This window comes from Enhydra lutris, unplaced genomic scaffold (genome assembly GCF_002288905.1).
Source record: "Enhydra lutris kenyoni isolate GAN:26980312 unplaced genomic scaffold, ASM228890v2 scaffoldscaffold12, whole genome shotgun sequence".
Classification (NCBI taxonomy): domain Eukaryota; kingdom Metazoa; phylum Chordata; class Mammalia; order Carnivora; family Mustelidae; genus Enhydra; species Enhydra lutris.
In genome coordinates this window covers 30,492,855-30,513,714 of record NW_019154096.1, presented here as the reverse complement: position 1 = coordinate 30,513,714, position 20,860 = coordinate 30,492,855, and the positions used below count along the sequence as shown (strand labels likewise).

The 20,860-nt window shown below is 46.5% G+C and overlaps 1 protein-coding gene across 17 annotated transcripts in view; it reads left to right on the top strand.

Moving 5' to 3' along the window:
* Positions 1-20,860, top strand: part of LOC111144685 (potassium calcium-activated channel subfamily M alpha 1) — a 726,020-nt gene that overhangs the window by 496,682 nt on the left and 208,478 nt on the right. For all 17 annotated transcript variants that reach the window (XM_022499102.1, XM_022499098.1, XM_022499101.1 and 14 more), the window contains 2 exons: positions 960-1,051; positions 19,496-19,606. In XM_022499102.1, the coding sequence (XP_022354810.1) occupies positions 960-1,051; positions 19,496-19,606 (203 nt within the window). The remainder of the gene's footprint in view (positions 1-959; positions 1,052-19,495; positions 19,607-20,860) is intronic.

Below are 20,860 nucleotides of genomic sequence, written 5' to 3'. Positions count from 1 at the left end.
CAAAGAGTTTTGCTCTTTGCTTTTCTGGCCTTTGCAGGTCATAACGGTCGGTTGTGATGTAACGTTCAAGGGGGATTTCTGGCAACACGTCGGTTGCTGTGTTTTGTCTTTCAACGTAGCCCGTTTGGAAGTTGAGATTTTTGCCATGTATGCGGAGATTAGAATCTTCCCTCGCACACGGCTTCCACGTGTGTACACCGCACATGCATTTATAGGATGCATATCCGGCTCTCTGCTCTGTATGCATACGGCACATATACATTTACAGAATGTATATGAATGTACATGTGCGTGTGTCCACTGACGCAAGCATTTCCTCCGCGCCGGGGCGGTCCCTGCAGGTCACCAGACCCACCGATCCAGCCACAAGCACAATGTTTGTTGGACAAAACATGGCAGATTTGTGTTTCTCCTTGCTATTCTGTCCTCCCATGTGATTTCCTATATTTACCTTTTGTGCTTTTGAATGATTTTTTTTTAAATGGAAAAAGTGTATGTATTATTTTAATCTTCTTTTGGTGTTTACTGTCTTTTGTCCCTCAAAAAGGCATTGATTCTCCTGTGAATTTTAACTAGAAAGGTCTTCTCCTGCCCTTGTGTGTATGTGTGTGTGAGTGTGTGATTTCACCAGCATGCATCCCTTGTACTGACTTCCTTTCAGCAAGAAACCTTGAATGTCAGTTTCTTTATTCCTGTCTCCCTCGCATTTATCCTGAAAATTTTTTTTTTTTTTTTGGGTAGTTGTCCAGGTTGGCTAATGTTTGTTTTGTCCTGTGTATTTTCAGGAGCTTGCTCTTTTTGTGCTTTTATTTTTATAATCCACTTTATTAGTATATACCTTTGCAGTCCTAACCCTTTTGTGTTTTCGGATCTTAGAGCCCCCTCCCCTTCTGAAAAGGTCACCCCCTTTCTTTGGCCTGTCTTTTCAGTCTCTCTTCTGTCTCCTGTCTTCTCCTCAGGCCATGTTTGCCAGCTACGTCCCTGAAATCATAGAATTAATAGGAAACCGCAAGAAATACGGGGGCTCCTATAGTGCGGTTAGTGGAAGAAAGTAAGTATGCCAAGAGGTTTTGCTGCCTCCGCTGTGGTAGAATCCTCTCTGCATGCCATTTTTTTTTTTTTTTTGGCTCTTTTTTCTTTGTTTCATGCATGTAGGCAATGTTTGCCCGCTACGTGCCCGAAATTGCTGCTCTCATCCTGAATCGGAATAAATTCGGCGGGACTTTTAACAAACATGGAGGCAGAAAGTAAGTCAGTTGCATCAGAAGAGATGGGGTTGAGTGACTTTCCAGAGCCCCTCTGGCAGTGACACAGGAATCCTGCTCTCCCCTCCCCTCCCCTAGAAGCTTCTGTGAGGGAAGGGCCATATTCTGTGTGGGCTGTGATGTCAGAATTACCCCAGGAAGCTGTCCCCTGTGGACCGCCTACCCAGATGTGTGCCCGTTCATGGCTTTCTTCCCTACCCATCGATCCAAGACACATACTGCATTTCTCCTGGAAGGGGTTCCTAGATGATGGGGCCTGTATTTTCTGTTCTAAGCCCTCCCCAGGAAGCTGAGCTCGTTCATTCTTCCCATCGACAGGCTCAGGGACTACATTCTGGTCCCCCAGATGAATGTGATGCCATCCTTGGGGTTTCGTTTGTTTGTTTTTGATTTTTGTGCCGCAGTAATATGGGATTGTCCTCCAGCAGGGAGGCCTTAGGGAGGGCAGGGTCAAGGTCACCTGGCCTACCGTCAAGGCATTGTAGCAGTCAGGAAACCGATTCTCTTCAGCCAGGAGGCACCGAGCTTGTCCTCAGAGGGACTATTACGTTGTTGAGATTCCTCAGGGCAAGACACATTCTATCTGTGGCATGTTGGAGCATGGGTCCTATTCCCAATGAGGCTTTCGTTGGGCTTCCTGTACCTCAGTGCTTTCTTCTTGGGGACTGGCTCACTTTGTGGTCCAGTCATTCCACCAATCTCCGAATCACTGCAATCCTTCATCACCAACCAGAAGCCTGACTCCTCTGTCAACAGCAGGGCCTCAGCCTTTCTGTCCCTGGCCAGAGCGCCAGACAGGGCTGATGGCACCCATTCTTTACTTTACTTTTTTTTTTTTTTTTTAAAGCTTTTTCTTGGGTCCTCAGCTTTGTTGTTTTTGGTTTTGTTCAAACTTCCACAGAGTAAGAGGCACGCTTGAGGGTTAACGCACAGCTCGAGGGGTGTGTCCCTGCGTGCACGCTCAGTAACTACCATCCAGAGCAAGATGGGAGGATTCTCATCTCTCAGTCCTACAGTGTTTTCAGTCCTACAAGCTCTGATCGCAGAACTATGTCTCCCCCCTCGGACACGTTTTCATATGAACTCTTTTTGTTTTGTTTTTTAAGAGAAAATAAAACCATAGCACTGCCCTTCCCCCTCACCTCTTCCCAGCCTGACCGTCCTGTTGGAGAGAGCAGATCTCATCTCTTGTGGGTGATCCCAGAGCTTCCTGAGCTCAGGTGTCCAGTCCTCTGTACAGAAAATGAGGAGGTGGGGGGGGGGAAACAAACCCAAAACTCATTTTCTTGAACTACCCACAGGACACCAGTTTCCTTTCAAAGGAACAAAGGACAGTGGGCGAGAGGAGGCCAGTTGGCGTCTCTTCCGTGGAGGCAGCACATTCCTCCACCTTCCCTCTAATGGAGCCCTCCTCTTCCTATTACCTTAACAGCCCTGGATGAGATGAGAACCAAGCTGTTCTGATTTTTGGGCCATTGGTTGGATCCAAAAGGCCAGATAAGTCCAGAGATTCCCATTGGTCATTTATTCCATTGCCAAGAGGAAAACAGCTCCTCTGCCCATTTCGCCTCTAAGGTGTGAACAGGTCGCCATAAAGCAGAAGGCGTTCTGAGGAACTGGGCTCTCTTAATGGCCTCCCACCCCACTAGCTCTAAGCCAGCATTTCCTTATCACGGCCCCCGAAGAAGCCCATAAAGTCAATTGCCCCGACATGTACATGGACCATATTTCTTGACTCTCACTCCGGGTACAATGTTTTTCTCTAAATAGTTTTCCTGGTCCAGTGTGGGTGGGCTGGGTGACTGGTGGCTTTTGTTGCTGGGCGTCCCAGAGGGGGCCTCAGAGCAGCGGCCTCTCACCCGCCCCTGGTCCGATCTGGTCATCTTTCTCGCCTTGGCACTTCCACTCAAACCCTCAAGTGCTGATGACTTCAGATCACAGACTTCCCGTGGCTTTTGTTCTGTCTATTTCCGTCATCTTTTATCACGGCCTTTTAGCCTGGTTTTTTTTCTCTTTCGCTTTCTCTCTTCTCCCTTTATGAAAATACACACTTTGCTTTTAATGTGCTCTTTGGGTCTCCGATGTCCCCCGACCCTGAGGACAGAGAGTAGGTCCTGTCATCAACACTGGGACCGTTCGTTTTACTTTACACATTGTTTCCTGGTTCAAAAGCTAATTACTAAGTAGTTTAAAGAAGCCCTTTGGTCACTTAGATCTTTCATCAGAAAATATAAGCTTGGGAAAGGAACGGTAATAAAGGGCCATTAGCACCCTTTGTTTGATGTTGTTTTTCAGTCAGTAGAACAAGATTGATGAAATGTTATGTTTGGCCAAAATTTGAGTTTTCATTTGGAATTCAGTGTTGAGAGAATGGGCTGTCAGAATCAATAAGTTTTCTTTTGCTTGGGATACGGGCATGTGGTAGTAATTAGCAATATAAGGTCTTTAGTTGAGCAAGCAAGCATGGACTCTGGCAGTAAACATAATGAGAAACTACAGTTGTTCTATTTCTAACGTCAGAAAGTTTCCAGATAAAATTAAATGCATTTGCAAAAGGAAAGCAGCTAAACTTTGTTGAAAGATAGAGTTCAGACTCTTAAAATAGCATGCTTTGCCCCATGTTTTTGTGTATACAAAAATCTACGCACTAGACGCACGGACGCACGGACGCACGGATGCACGGACACACGACGTATACTCTTCTCCCCAGGGTTTCATCAAGTGAATGCCCAGAATGTAATTAAAATATATACACAGTGGAGGGGATCGCATGTGCGTATTTTACGTAGGAATAACCTCTCAAACAATGCATTAACTTGTCAAAGAATTTAAGGGAACTTGTGACCCAAAGCTACAGACATGTACAACTTTGAAATCTAAAGATGGATTTAGAGGGGGAAAAGAAAAACCCCAATAAACCAGAAAACTAAAAACACAAAAAATTAGGCAGAGAAGTTTAAGGTTTTGTTTATGCAACACCCAATTTCAGGATATTGGAGAACATGGAGATTTTTGTTGGTGCCTCATTTTCGGTTTTCATCTGTGTGTTGGGCGTAACGTAAACAGCCCACGTCGCATCCCCAGGACATCTTCACCATCAACATGGGATCAAGGGCCCGAGTGGCTTTTCCTAACACTCGTATCGATGTTCCTCACTTGACCTCCCACAGGACCTCCAGAGCTAGTGGTAGATGTGGGGACATGTGCACATGTGAGCATCCACTGTTCTCTACTTTATCTTATTACGATGTGTCAGGGCTCCTAAGAACAGGAATTGGGTGTCAGTAATCAGGGGTTCAATGTGTGGCCTATGCGGGCAGTCTCTGTGGGCTGGAGGTCTTGGGGACAAATGGCCTCTTGGGTTGAGAGCCCAGATCTTATTCAGAAGGGTAGCCCACCTGCAGCCCAGCCTGCACCCCCCCGGGGGGCACATTGCTCCTTCTTCCCTCCATGTAAAATCAAAGCTGCTCAGAGGTGGGGGAGCAGGGGGGTGAGGCTCCCATGGCCTTTGGGATCCCAGTTTGCTCTTCTTCCTCCCATAGCCCCTTGCCATTTCCCCCAGAGATTTCCTCTCTGTGTGTGACTCAGCCACTCCTGCTTAGTTTATGAGAACTGACAAGATCATGGTCCGAGGTCACATGGCCAAGGGCCATGGAAAATAATCAGCCACAGAGAGGAATCCATCTGCTGTTAGAGGTAGCCAGGCCGGGGAGCCATCCAGACCTTGTTTTTCCCATGATGGGCTTCTGGGGCCCCAAACTGAGGCAGTCCTTGGTCAGGTGTTTGGGAGAGGGAGAATGAGATGTGTTTGGATTATTTTACTGGTTTCTGGTAGCCAAAGGCTGAGAAGATACAGAGAGAGGAAAATGAATAATAGAGGACAAGATGAAGGCAAAAGGGGGCCAGGAAAGCGAATGAGGTCTACTTGAAGGAAGGGTCTCCTGGCTCATGGAGAGTCTGGGCCCCCCTTCTGGTTGGGGGAATAATTGTCACAGACTAATATGGCTTTAGTTCCAATATAGGAAAGCTGTCCATGGAACTTAAATGCTATGGCTTCCCTCAGAACTTTTCTTTATGTAGACAGAGGAATGCCACATACTTGCAGATGAAAAGGGAATCACTATGACCCAAAGACTTGAGACTGCCTTCTCAGACAGTAGTAATACCTACAAACTTGCATATTTCTTAATCCTCATAGCAACCACATAAAGAAAGCATTACCATCTCCCTTTGCAGTGGGTGAGGAAATTAAGGAACAGAGAGGTTATGAGACTTGCCTGACGTTACGCAGCAAATAAAGGATAGATTTGGGATTTGAACCCAGGGGCAGTCTGCTTCATGGGGTTGTGCTGCCTCTAGCGATCATCTCCTGACACGTCTTTCTGTTCTGAACCCCATGGTCCTGTGGTTGTATGTTTTCCTCCACCCCTGCCCATGGGTGGGGCCACAACACTGTGCACATGATGGAGAGGAAGAGAAATGCCTGAATATCACTAAGGGCCTCTCTCTTCCTTATGCTCGCCTATTGCTTCTAAAGGTCCTGCCCCCCACCCCCAGGGTCAAGGACCAAAGGTAGAGAGGGGACAAATCCATTTCTTCCTTGATTTTTCCCATTTGGTGAGACTAGAAATGTATTTATCTCTTGTACGTTTGTAACGACGAGGGGCTCTCAAGAATGGATGGAGGGATCATTGACCAAAATGAGATTTGTGCCTTATTTGTGGGTCTCGACATTTTCAGCCCCTCTTTGGGGAGTTCATTTCCTAGGTTACCAGCCATGGCGGACTGTAGTGATCTGCCAGGTGTGTACACCTCCCCCCCCCACACCCCAGGCAGAACCTATCTGAGTGGCATCTTGAGAAGAATGTTCCCAACCCTGGCAGACATATCCACCTGTTCCGCTAGGTTCCGTGGCTGATCTGGGGGTGGTTTCTTCACTGTCCATGAGACTTAGAGTAGCAAGAGCCCCTCCTGGACAGTCCTGTGTTAGGGGCACTCCCTGGTCTTATTTCAGAGCCTTGGGTGGGAGTGGTACCTCTCTCCTTCAGGAGGCTGGGTCTTCCTGGAGGGAGTTAGGGCAGACTCTGCCTTCAATGTGAGTCGTCATCTCCGGATTGTAGGTGGGAGCCCTAAAGCCATAGAGGTTGGCAGAATTTATCATGCTTTTCTTTTCTTTTTTTTTTTTTTAATTTTTTTTTTTTTAAATTTATTTATTTGACAGAGAGAGATCACAAGTAGGCAGAGAAGCAGACAGAGAGAGAGGAGGAAGCAGGCTCCCCGCCTAGCAGAGAGCCCGACACGGGGCTCGATCCCAGGACCCCGGGATCATGACCCGAGCCGAAGGCAGAGGCCTTAACCCACTGAGCCACCCAGGTGCCCCAGAATTTATCATGCTTTTCCACTTAAAAATGAAAACAGATACTTTATTATGTTCTTTAATGTAGTCATCATATTTTAAAGAGTATTCAGTAATTTAACAAGAGTTTTGTGACCCAGGAAATACTGGAGCACAGTTCATTTCCTGCCTTCCTCTCTGTTCCTGTTATCATGGCTGCTGGATCATTTTCAGTCCACGGATGTTCACCGTGTACCCCCGTGCCCGGCACAATGTAGGTTGTGTTGGGTGCGAGGGGTTCAGTGGGGAGCAAGCTACCCATGGACCTGTCCTCAGGGACGTTGCAGTCACCAGGAGGTTACAGGCAACGTGCGAGGCTATGAATGACAAAATCACCAAGTACAAATCTTAATGCCTGTGGCAAAAAATGAAAACAAAAAAGACTAAAATTCTGTTATAGAGACAAACAGGGATGAGTTACCCTGAAGAAGTCCTGGGAGGTGCCATTTCAGAGGAGGGCCGGGTATAGCCTGTTCCCTGGCTGCTGACCCCCACTTCTGGTACTCCTAAGCCGAGGAGAGCCAACACCCTAGTTTTAAAATTCATATTACATGAACCCCTCTTACAACCATCCATCTTTGGTTCTACCTTCATGGGACTAAGTCTTAAAATCATATTTTCCTCTCACGCTCTACTTTGCCTGTATAGTCGTCTCCACTGACTTACTGAGAGAGGGCAGTCTTCCCTGGTTCCTTATTATTGGGTTCTTATTTAACTCTGTGCCTCTTCTCAGATCAGAAATTGCTTCCTCCTCTCTCTGTGTGTATCTTTTGTTCCTTTCTGAGACCACTTTCTATCCCCTCCTGCCTGGCTGTCTTGAAGTCCCACTCCATTCTCTCAACCACACTCAAGCTTTGCCCACTGTGGTTCGAGACCACTTTTTGTTTTTGAAAGGATTGGCACCTTAGAGGAGCTACGGTACCAGAACAGACATTGCAGTGGATCCTTTAACAACACGGGCTTCAAGTGCGTGGGTCCATGTACGTGTGGACTGTTTGGGAGAAATATAGTACAGTAAATGTGTTTTCTCTTCCTTAGGATTTTCTTAGTAACATTTTCCTTTCTTTAGCTCACTTTATTATAAGAACACAGTCTGTGGGACGCCTGGGTGGCTCAGTTGGTTAAGCAGCTGCCTTCGGCTCAGGTCATGATCCCAGCATCCTGGGATCGAGTCCCACATCGGGCTCCTTGCTCATCAGGGAGCCTGCTTCTCCCTCTGCCTCTGCCTGCCATTCTGTCTGCCTGTGCTTGCTCTCTCTCCCTCTCTCTCTCTGACAAATAATTAAATAAAATCTTTAAAAAAAAAAAAAAAAGAACACAGTCTGTAATAAATGTCACATACGAAATAGGTGTCAGGTGACTATGTTCTTGGTAAGGCTTCTGGGTCAGTAGTAGGCTATTAATAGTTGAGCTCTGGAGGGAGTCAAAAGTTAACATGTAGATTTTTGACCACACGAGGGTCGGTGCCCCCATTTGTTCAAAGGTCAACGGTATTTCTTTACAAAGACTCACTTAATCTATCCCGGAGTCTATGCCCTCCCCAGGAGAGCTAGCGTGAGTCCTGCCTTCATCACCATCATTCCACATGTAATTGTTGTGTGCTCGCTACACACAAGCACTGGGATAAATGTAGTCACACCCATAGAGATTTCCAAATATGCCACAGCACTCTTGAGCTATACATTATTTGGCCACCAAAGTGGTTGGGGAGTTCAAACTCAGAGCTTACATAAGCTTCCCCTCTTGGTTCCCAGAGGTGACCGTCTTCCTACAATAACATTTCCATCTGGACTTTTTCTGATAAGGGCTGACTCTAACACTTGGGAATAGGATGTGGGGTTAATTCGTGTGGTGTTGCCTTGGGCCCGGTACCATACGCCTTTCCTTTCCTTTCCCCTCTACACACAGTGTGGGCAGTACTCCCTCTCCCTTCTGCACAGCTTGATGTGGTCCGTGGGGGTCTACTCCTATGGGGGGTGTTTCCGATAGGATGCCATTCATGATTTCTAGATCACAGACATCACTCTGGTTGAAATGTCACAGAGGCTTTGCTTTTCACACGAACTTCTATCCCTTGACAAGCAAGCCGTTCAGCTCTCTCCTTGCGTGGCCCACGTGATGTGCAGCCTGAACTCCCAGCAATGTTTTCAGATTCCTCGATTTTGAAAGCCATAAATTAGCAAATCATCCACATATCACCAGGAAGGATCATCTGGTAGCCATTCTAGTCAGAAGGAAACACAGGCCCCAATAACTGATCTTCACAAAGATACGAAGAACTGTAGACAGACAGATACAGTAAATAGGAAGACAAACAGATAATTCAAGTTGACAGACCATCTTGGACTGATTAGACGTTCTGCTTTGATTAGCGTTAAACTTCTGGGGGAGGAAAAAAGAGTTGAGGTTGCCCTAATACTTTGGGAAAATGACCCCTTGACTACTTCTGAAATTCAGAACCGAGGGGGCAGATACCCAAAGCAAGTGTCATTAGGTACTGTGTCATATAATGTAACATGCTAGGTATTCCCTTCTGATGCGAGGGGTCTTGGTGGGTGTGGAGGTGGGTGCTTCTCTCTTTGCATCTGCTTTGGATTCTTGCAAGCCACATCTTTAGTCCCTTTCAAACTTGAAGCTCTATTTAAAGAGACCGGGATGCATATTAAATCAATTTCCTGATAATACTAATGGGATGAAGGCTTGTCCCCCCTCCCCTCCTCTACTTTCCTGCTGTCTCTCTTCCCTTCCACACACTTATCAAAATGTTCCAGCTATTGTTCTGAAAACAAGAATAGAAATGTAGGTGGGAGATGAACTGTGTACCTAGAAAAAATAAAAAGTCATATTCAAACCTAGACTTTTGCTCTCAGATAGTCTTTCTTCTACTAAAAAAAAAAAAAAAAAAAAAAAAAAAAAAAATTACTAATCTAATTTTTTATATTATTATTAATAAAAAAAAAAAAAAAAAAAAAAAAAAAGAATTCCAAATATGACTTTGCTAATTATAATCCCTGAAGAGTCTTTCTGCTCAATCTCACGTTTGATTGGGTGAATCCTCTCTGGGTAGGTTCCAAATCTAGAGAAGAAACACCACCATTCGAGAGCACATTGCACTGCATTTTCTGCCTTCCTGCTATGTTGTGCATCGTGATAGAAGTCTTTCCAGAGCTGTGCACCATGGTTCCTAGTAGACTTGGGGTTTGTCCCACTGATGCTGCCATCATGCACCAGGAAACTTTCTAACTGTCCAAGCCCATTGTCTCTTTCTATTAAAAGAACTTTAGAGGCTGTTGCAGTGTGAGGCTTATGGAAACCTGATTCTGTGTCTCTCAGGGTTCAAACTCCCACATCTAGTGTGAGTGTTGCGTAACAATGACCTGCTCCCACTCCAGAACCATGGGAATGGCTCCAGATATGGGTACCGATTTTCAGTAAAGGCAATCTTATCTCCCCTCTGTGTGCCTTCTTAATTAGGGGACAGGGAGGCCATTCAGAGACAGGTTCATGGCCATCTCTGAGAGAGGTTTTGTGACCTTAACTACAGACCTCAAAGTTAAATGCCAGCTGGGCTGTAGAACAGATTTAGGAAAGTTCCCATCCCAGCATGTTTACTCAGCTTACAAGTATGCGAGCCCCTGCTGTGTCCCAGTCACTGTGCTAAGTGCTGTGGTTAAAGGATGCGCAAGAACATGTGATTATGCCTTCCTGGAGCTTACCTGAGACTTTGACCAATCGGAACCATCCAAGCTTCTAAACAGAAGCTTGATGATGTAGGAGCATCATTCCAGTGAAATGCTTTTTTGGCAGGAATCTTCTTCAGTGAAATCATGAAGGCTGCAGACATTTTAGAGGGAGTGCTTCTAACAGCAGTTGATAATTCATATTGTTAAAATGTACCCATTACAGTAGTTTGGGGCAAAGATAGCAGGGGGACTTGTGCCCCACAAAACCTTCTGTGGATCTAATGGTGGACCCAGTCAAATATAGGTGCAGAGCGACTTGAGAGGGTGGGGGAGTTGCTGATCCCCCCGCCAAACCCTCTCTTTTTCATCCTCTATGGTGACCCCTGGTGGTGTGTTATGCCTCAGTGAGCCCTGGAAAGTGTGGACTCCTCCCAATTCTTATGTGTATTACAGATGCTGGAGGCCAGCTAGAATGCTGGGTCTACTCAGGGTGGACTGGATAGCTAGCGGTGTGGGCTGACTGGGGCCACACCCTTGAGTATGGCTGGGGGACAGGGCCACGATGTGTCAACTTGATTGTCTTTATGGGAAAGTAGTCCCAACAAGATTGCTCTAGGGCCATGGTGCATGATTTACCAGGGATGTTGGCAGGGAGGTGGGGCTGGCGTTTTACATCAAAGCTAATATACCTCCCTTCCACAAGGGCCAAAGAATGAACCATTTCTTTGCTCGAACTTGTTTTCCCTCTATTCCACCTTCATCCCCGAAGGTTATGGTTCACCTTTGCCCTAGTCTTGTCTTGTCAGGGTCCCTTGTGTTCAGAAGCAGCGCCACCCAGTGGAGACAGGCAAATCTACTTTGATCTACATAGAAGAGAGCGCTGTTCAGCGCCCTGATTTCTCTGTAAGAGCCTAGCACCATCTAGGATTGGAAGAATCAGGTCAAAGGAAGACTGACTTACCTGAAAATGGCCAGAGGCCACCAAGCCTGCAGTAATGGGATGAATAAAACATGGAAGGGCAAGGGTGTTGGGGAGAGACACCGTGTTATTTGTGAAAGCCGGGCAGGTATGAAATTGCCTACTTCAGATGGCTGTATAAGTCGTCTTCTAAGAAGGAAGAAGAGAAAGAGGAGAGAGAAAGAAACCAAACACCACCAGCCTACTGAGTCCTTGTGAAAATTAAGTGGCTCTTCCAGTGGGGGGCTCCTTGGTTATAGGCAACAGAAATGGATTCTTGCTCACTTAAGCAAAAAAGGCATTTTCTTAGAAGGTTAGAGTACCTTACGGAATTCAGAGGAAAGCTGATAAGCAAAGATTTCAGAAAGGACATGTTTGAGCCAGGCAAGCAGAAACTCAGGGACGGTCATGACAGGGTTTTGCCGGCAGGATGGATCCCACTGGGACTTAGGGTCAGTCCATGCAAGACTGAGAAGCGTTGATAGGCCTAGCTCAGGCAGGGCACCTTGATTCAAGGTCCCAAGGCTGTATCTGATTAGCGAGGACTGGTTCCCCAAATTAAAAGTGAGGTACCACTGACAGAAGAGAAGGTACCTGCTGGACAGGTCAGTATAACCAGTGTGTCCTACACTGCGGTTGTCAGAATTTATTGATTTATTTTTAAAAATTTATTTATTTTAGAGCGAGAGATTGAGAGACTTGGGGTGAGCGGTAGAGGGAGAGAGTCTCACGTAGACTCTGCACTGAGCCCTCAAGCCTGATGTGGGGCTCAATCTCATGACCCCGAGATCACAACCTGAGTTGAAACCAAGAGTTAGATGCTTAACCAACTGCGCCACCCAGGTGCCCCTCAGAATTTATTTTTAAGACTTGGGCCGAAGCTCCTTTGTAGCAATAAACTACGAAAGAGGTGTGGTCATCCCTTGTGTGTGATCTGATTATGGAGATCTAATCGTGATGTCGGATGGGGGAGGCATAGATGCAGACCCCTCTGGCGTGGGTTAGGTCCTGACCATCTGCATATGGGAAGAGGCACATGCTTTGTGCAGAAAGTTCTGGTCTGGTCAGGACATCTCTCTATTCACTGAGGGAGCTTCCAGGAGTCTGTCCCATGACCTTGGGGCTCTGTTTTACAGAGGTGCCTTTGCTGCACTGTTGGGAACAATTTGCTCAGCCTTCTGCCCCTGTTTAGGGAAACAGCAAAACAGCCTGTCTCTTCCACAATAGCTCTATTGACAGCTGGATGAGATGATTACTTTATTCTCTTCCTCACTAGGAGGGAGAAGGCATTTCCTCTCTTTGTAATTAGCAAAGTACTAGCTGTGGCCCTGGGTAGGAGATTTTCTTATCTCTAAACCTCCTTGGGCTTTTCGTTTGCTGGTTTTGTTTTTTTCCATTTGTGTTAACCGGAAATGGCTACAGGCAGGGTTTGACATTGTGGCCTTGAGACACATTCCCAGTTGTTTTGTTTTTATTTTTGTCCTCCTTACGTGGACTATTCTTGCACAAGTTAGCAGAACCTGGTTAGTAGATCTGAGGTGGCGGAAGCAGCCAGTGATCTGACAGGCTCGAGATTAACTGTTATGTTTCTTCTACACTTACGGTGGCAGAGGGTGGCCAAGACAAGCACACCTTACCAACCAGCCTCTTGGTCAGTAGATAGTTCCAGAAAGCCCAGCAAGCTTTGGGGTTCCTGAGCCAGGTCTCAAGGTAGGGTGGAAGGATGGGAGCCACACAGCCTGGGGCTAGCGTTTGTTGGCCAAAGGTGAACTCCCCTACGTGGAAGTCTGTTCCTGTGGGACAGGCTCTCCATACAGGAGGAAGTGGGAAGGTGGGAGGTGGGTAAGCTTCCTTCCTTTTGGACAGTGGGGTCCTGCACCTCAGGGGAAAGCCTCGGTAACCGTCACCCTGAAGGACACAACCCAAACCAGGGCAGGCTGTGTGACAAAATGGCCAGAGAAAGCACCACAGGTGACAATGGAACGTCAAGGCCAGAATCTGCCAAAACCTCAGCTTGAATGAGAGCATCTTGGAGAAATAGTTGTGTGGACACTGAATGGTTCAAATTCAACCTTGGAGGGACAACGTGGAGTACTGACCACTGTGTGATTTGAGTTGTAGGCCTCTCACCACCCGTACCCTGCTTTCTGTATGATAAAATGCTGCTGAATTCCCTTGACAAGTCCTTCTTAAAATTCATTCCCATCAAGCTGGTGGCTACCAATGGTGGCAGGGGGAAGGGGGGTGGGTGGAAAGAGCATGATTAGAAGTCTCAGCAGAAAGACAGAAGAGATTCTAGCATATGTATTTGATATAAATATTATAGTTTTACAGAGACATCTAGATCAATATATGCCACGTTTCATCTGCCTCTCTGACAAAGTGAGCACAATGTATTCGGGGAAAGCTGTATAGGATTTTCAATTTACTCTGTATGATTTATTGTGACAGGATAGCTATGGGTTTTTTAAGTTCTTTATACTTGTTCCAGTAAAAATGGATATAGTATCTTTAAAAATAAACAGCCCAGAGCTGTGCATTTTACATTGTCTTCCTAGAATGAGGCTCTTGCTAAAGAGAGATCTGAGACCTCCCTGCCCCATGGGGGGGAACCTGATGCAGTCAGATTTGCCTCAGTCCTGCTCTTTGGCTGTTTCGAGGGGGTGGGAATGGCGGGGAGGGTGAGCAGGGAACTGAATTAGGAAGTACTGCAGACGTCTAGACAAGATACGCTGGTAGCACGAACTAGAAGGGGCAGAGAGCTGGAATTCTGGTGGGGGGAATCCATCAGTGTCTGTGGGTACAGCCCACTCTGTCTGGGCCCTTTGTTTTGTAGTGACTGGTCCCAGTCTCCTGATTCCCAGCTCAGGCTCCTTTCAGCAGCATCAGCCCTCCTTCTCTCTAGGAGGCATTAAAGCGAGGAGGTAGTGCGGCTCTTGCTCTGCCCCTCATCGTGTACTGAAACTCTGTACCTCAGTTTCCACATTAAAATAATAGTGGAGGTACTAGACTAAACATTCCCGAAGGGCCATTCTGATACTAAGATGATGTGAGTCTGTGGAGTGGGGCCCATCCCTGTCACAGTTCCCTTTTTCAAGGTTACTGGCTCTAAGCAACACTTTTAGTTCTCATTTAGCTCAACTCAACTTCAATGGGTCTCTGGAGGCTTCATTCACTGGAGCCTTCAAGAGTTCCCCTCCCCACTCCGGCATCCTTCTCTTATGCCTTGTAACCTAGGTCACCTCGCCGAAGTTGTCCATTCTGAAAGGCGCCAGTGGAACTGTGTTCTGAAACATGTCCCAACTCAACTGGGGCATCCTGGCTTCCCTCCACCATCTCCAGGAAAGGAAGTAGACTGATGGAGGAGAATGCATGGGATTTCATTCTGAAGGTGGAGATGCTTTATGATGGGAGAGGCACATCCATATTCATTTAGTAAAGATGTACCCATGAAACAAGCACTTGGTAGTTTGATAAACCCTGATACAGTGGCTAATAGTCAAGCGTTATCCTTATTGTGGTTGTTGCACTCAACCACTGATGCCATGTTTGCTCCATGACACATGAGTGTTTCCCACCCCTAATTCGGTCCAGCCGTGTTTACAGATCCCTGCCCCCAAACCAGGCGTCCTTGCTTACACTGGATGACCAACCCCATTACACAAAATGCCATCTGCTACTATTCTAGCATTTCAGACACTTCTTCATGCATCAGAGAGGAATCCTTTAATCCAGCCGTTAACATTAGTTTATCCCAAGAAAGATTTGTTTAGAGAACTCGACAAAATTTTAAAAACAAAGAAGTCCCATTAGATCAGAAATGGTTATTGATTTAAGTTTGTTGGCTGTCTTCACAAACCACGTGACCAGGCCCTGTAGAAACCCATCATTAAGAATGCCAATAGTTTAAAGAAGTTCAAATCTAGAGCCACATTGGGAATAGCATTAGTTACCATCCTAGTATAACTTTCCTAAATATTCTCCATTGTAAATGGATCATTTATCTTCAAGATCCTTGGGCTGGTGAGGCAGTCCTGGGCTGGACATAGTATATGATGTCTAAGATGGATATCTGCATCACCTTGCCATCCCTTGGCTTGCTAAATTATGTGGCTTCAGTGTAAAAGAACCTGATTTAGAGTTTCTGCCATTGTTCGGCCTTTGTTGCCTTGAGCATGTGCAGCCAACATCGAGTGATCCTGTAACAGGAGGATGTTTTAAGTGAGAATTATCTCTTTCCATACCATTTCCCAGGCTAAGCCTCTCTCCTGGCCCAGTGAGAATCTCTTCAGCCTCCCCTCCAATCTGTGATGAGGAGGACATGCTGCAGGCCCAGCCCTGCCCGCCGTCAAGGAGCAGAAGCTGAAATGCTCCAGCCTCTGCTCTCAGCACCCATCACTTTCATCCCAGTGAGCCTTAGAGCCAGAGACCTGGGTCACATCCTGGGCAAGTCACTTTCTTGCTGTGGGATGTCAGGCATGCGACTTAAGGAAATTGAGGTTAAGAGAAGTTATCTGCAAAGATGCAGGTTGTAGAAACTAGGGTTGTTTGAGGATCAGATGGGATTTGAGGGGCCCTAGAACTTTACATTGGTTACCTACTGATTTATAGATATCACATGAATCCTTCCATTTAATAATACTTCCAATAGCCATCATCTATTTAAATAAATCCTCAAGATAACCTCATGAATCAGGTAATAGCTCCAGCCCCTCCAAGACTCTGACTTTATAGTTGTAAAATACAGAATTGGTACCTTGCCTAAGACCATTTAGTTATTTAGTGACTGAACTGAGCTAACACAGGGCTATTGTAGTATGAATCTCACATAGTAGATGTCATGGAATCGGGCACAGATAATTTTGGATGAGGATCTTGTTGGCATCCTTCAAATCGTGCACCGTGAATAACCGTCATTCTGTGCGAAGGCGGGCACACCCTGCTCCCAGTCTTAGAATACTTTCAATTGTATATTCAGTCACTGAGGATACAACAAGTTATGCTTCTCTTTTCCCTGCAATAACATCCTTCCTCCAACTCTGGTTCCTGGAATTTTCAAAAGTCCTGATAATATTTCTGGAATGTAAATTTTCCCTTTTCACCATCCATCGCTCTGTGCTCCTTCAGGGCCCCCCGTGCTCCCTCAGACACAGGCTGGTGGGAGCCAGTCTTCTAATGCAGATGCTGACTTAGAGAGGTGACTTCTCCCCATCCATCAACTCTAACTGCATTCAAACATGTTCAATATGTAGGCTTCTTGATAACTTCCACTCTATGGAAAACAAAATGGAGGGAAATGATTATTGGCACAAAGGGGGGAAGTCATAAATCTTCAAATCAGATAGAGGACAGATTGGAACAATATGGGTTCTCCAAGGTTGCCATGATAATGTGCCTAATAACTCTCCTTGGGCAAAAAGGCAATCTGCTTTCAATCAATCTCGCTTTTTCTGAGCAAAAATACCAATTATGTAGAAGGAAGATTTTTTTTCCTCTCTTTTTGATAAAGGCTGCTCTCAACCCCAGAAATCATGCTGTAGCTAAAAGATATATATTCTCAATTGTCTAGAATGGTATTGGACAGCTAGCCTCAAATGAGAAAAGTCAATCCTTTTTTTTTTTTTCCTCTCCTCTCCTGCCTGCATTTGTCTACTTCTTAAGAGAACTGAAAGCTAATTAAAGGCTTAAGGGATAATATTGATTGCATTGGAATATATTTTATATGTACCCAGCACATTTTCAACTAAGAGAACCCTGACTCTCTCTAAGGCTGAATAAATCAGCTGGCGGGGCCTTTGATTCAAGGGTGAGAGGGTGAACTCATCTCCTTCCCTTCTACTTCTCACACATCTGTCCTAGAGATGAATGAGTTCAGAACAGGGAGAGGGAATGCTGGCAGTTGTTCATTCAGTCCTTTGCGTACAGGATGGGAAGGATGAATGTTCAGGCATTTCCCCGGACCTATCATTGATTCGAGTCCAGGTTTGAATAATCACCAGGCTTCTACTGGTATAGAACTTTGAGCTTTGCTGTGCCTGGGGCGGGAAGCTGGCTGGGTGGCATTAACCTCTCAGATCCCTCATCTGTTGGATGGGAATAAGGAGCTTGCCCAAGATCCCACACATCCTTGGTGGCAGAGCAAGGGATCCCGTCTGGCTTATTCTCACATCCAGGTGAACGGGAGGACCTCCACCCGTATGTGTCCTGTGGAGGTGCCCATACGTCGGATTCATGCTGGCCTTGTTTGCAGTCATGGAAGTCTGTGGACAGAAACCATTAGAACTGTCCCCATGCAGCCTTGGATGTCAGATCAGGACACCCTGTGTCTTGGTCACTTTCTGAACACCCCTGGCAAATTCAGAATCAGAAATCTTATGTAAAACATGCAAATCCCTTTGCGGCCTGTTTTGTCCATATAAATGCCCATGTGCTACAAGAAATATTTTAAGAGATGGCAGGATAAAATTGTATGTAATCCAAGTGTTTGGTTCATGTCCCGTGTTCTGACACCCGATGTATTTCCAGAGGGAGTTAGTCATGTGGGTGTGGGGCATTTGGAGAGGTGGCCAAGGGACCTCCTTGAACCTGGCTGGTCCTGGCTAGAAAACAAAGTGATCGTGTTGGAACATCTCTTCTGAGGCAGCCCACAGACAGTCTTTCCTCCCCAGGATGGCCTTCGCTTGCCCGGCCACAGAGTGAGTGTGGCACTGTAACAATAACAGTCCATAATGGTGATATTATTAACTGCATTGTGCATATTATTGATTTACTCTTTGTTCTGCATCATTATCCTTTCACCAATGAGTTTACTGCCTTATTCTCACATACTTAGTCAAGCACCAAATTACAGCGAAAGGGCAGGCTCTTGTAATGGCATCTAATGGAACATTGCATAAGTGATCATCACTTCCTCCCATTATGAGCTGCCTCCAGCCAATGAGCTTTCTGCCTTATTGGAATGTGCACCGAGCAATTATGAGGTGCAGGGGGCCTAGACGTTCTAAAGTTTTTTCCCACGAAATTACGTGCTTCAGTGTTCACCACCTGCCCCTGCCTCAGAACCTGGGCAGGGACTCAGCCTCTGTCCCTAGCAGCCCGAGAGGCACAGGGACCTGGGCTGAACCCCTTGCTATGGTCTTATTAGAAGCCAGAAGGTTGCCTCTCCACAGTCAGGCCCCGGATTTGGGTCATGGGGCTAGCCCTTGTACCAAAGGGCTCAGTCCTGATGGAGCGTCAGATAGCAAATGTCAAGGGCCACCGGGTAGCCAGATTGGTTCAGATTCATCAGATGGGTCCAGGAGCCCAAAGATGTTGGGTGGGACGGTTGTCCCAGCAGTTCTGGAAGAGAGGCTCATCTCTCTAGGGGAAGCCACAATCTCTGGAAACAAAAGTCCAAACCTTGCTGGATCAAGGCAAACCATTCCTGCCTCATTCCTTTCTAGCTTCTCCCCATCTTGAAGTAGAATGCTGTGGCTCTTGTGGAAGTCCTGGGCAGCCCAGGGAAGCAGCTGTCTGGGGATACACAGCTTGTGGCGTGATCTGCGATTCCATAGGCATCCCATCCCCATTTAGCCCTGAGTAATGCTCACTTACTGTAAAGTGTTACATGCCCCCATTGTCGGAGGAGTTATGGCAGAAAAATGCAAAATTTCCTTTTTACTGCTTATGGCCAGCAGAGCCCATAACGTGTCAAGCCGCACATTAGCCACCCTGATAAAAGTCCGCTTTCTTACACACAAAATCATCGTTTCAGCAAGATTTGTTATCTCATTACCTGATAAGCTCTATGTCATAAACCAAGACTCATTCGGTAAATCTCTCAAGAGGACGCTTTGTGGGCAGAAAGGGAAAGATATGAATCTGCAAGGGACTTGATAATGCAGCATTTAAGCACAAGCATAATGTCACTTATTGTTCAATGCATAAAACCACTTGGCCAAACGGTTGGGCTTTTAATAGGATTTTGTGCAGCATCAGGTGAGAAACCATATGCCTTTTCTGCCGAGGAGTCTCTGAGCACCTGCCAGCACCGCTGCTTTGCCTCACGGCCCTCTGGGGATGGGAGCTGGGCTTTCACGGAGGCCTGGGGAGGAGAGGAATGCTTCCCTGCAGCTGTGCGCTTCCTCTGTCTTGCCTGGGGTGGGTGCCGGGTCAGCGCGGGGCTGGCCCCATGTAACTGGCTTCTCCTGTTCAGGCACATTGTGGTCTGCGGACACATCACTCTGGAGAGTGTTTCCAACTTCCTGAAGGACTTCCTGCACAAGGACCGGGATGATGTCAATGTGGAGATCGTCTTTCTTCACAAGTAAGGGGCCCCTGCTGTTTCGAGACCCTCCACTCAACCAGGGACCCTGAGGAGGACTCCCTGAGTGTCTGTAGGAGTGGTGGTGTGGGTGCCAAGTTGGGGGGGTCAGTGCAGAGTTGAATCGGCCATGACCCCAGATGGCCTCCTTGGAGAGGACAGTATGGAACCATGGAAAGGGAACCAACACATTAGTTCAGTGGTGAGAATGGCACCCGCTTCTGTGGAGGCAATTCTGGCAAAGAAGAGTAAAGTTCATTATGGGTCAAACACGTCATTACCTTCCCTTCAGCTGTCTGGATCAATTCGATCCAGGTGTGTCCGCAGTGTCTGGTGTGGAATTAGATGTCTAGTGTGGATTCTTTACAAGGGCAGGAGGGACAGAGTGGTCAGACAAGACACAAACAAGAGGAAGCAGGGTATGAAGTACTAATAACAGCTGCAGCAACAATGGCCATTTCTAGAAACCTCAGTGTAGGACCCTGTGCTGGTCCCTGCCTGTGCATACGGTCTCTCCCTTCATCAACACGGGGAGTCAAAGTGCATGCTGTGAACTCAGAGTATTCTATATAAATCTTGCCGAAGAGGTTAATCTCCCTGGGCCCCAGTTTTCACATTCATAAGATAGGGAGATCACAGTGGTTTCATTCTACCCCGTAGGGGGAATGAAAAGAAATAATCCGTATACAGAATACAGAGCAGAATCAGGCACACAGTAAGTGCTCAATAAATATTTGCTATTATTGTGGAAGATAACATGCATTAGGTCGATAAGCAACTTAGAAGATAGGTCTTACTATGTTTGCTGTACAGTTGAGGAAAGCAAAACCTCTTCTGCTCAATGTGGTTGGGACTTTAAGCTTCACCTGATCCCCTTTTAGGTAAAAGTTAGTCTGCCAAAGGGATAGAGAGTCTGGAGACTTAGGCATGTTGACTTGGGTGGCACCATCTTTTTTGATGGACATTGGGCCACCATAGTGCCAGCACTAACTCCAAGTTATCTAGGGATAAAGCTTATGAGTTGGTGTTGGCTGCATAGCGGGCTGATGGCCCAGGACTCAATCCTGCCCTGAGATCCCATGGAATTCGACTTCCCTATAAGCTTCTGTTCTGTGCATCTCCTTCTTTTTGACATTTGTCCATAGAATACCAAACTGACCACCATGTCTGAGTGCCAGCATTTTGCCTCTCAACACTGAATTCTCCAAGTTCTGAAAGGACCAGCCAGGCCATGAGTGCAGGAGCAGAACTCACAGA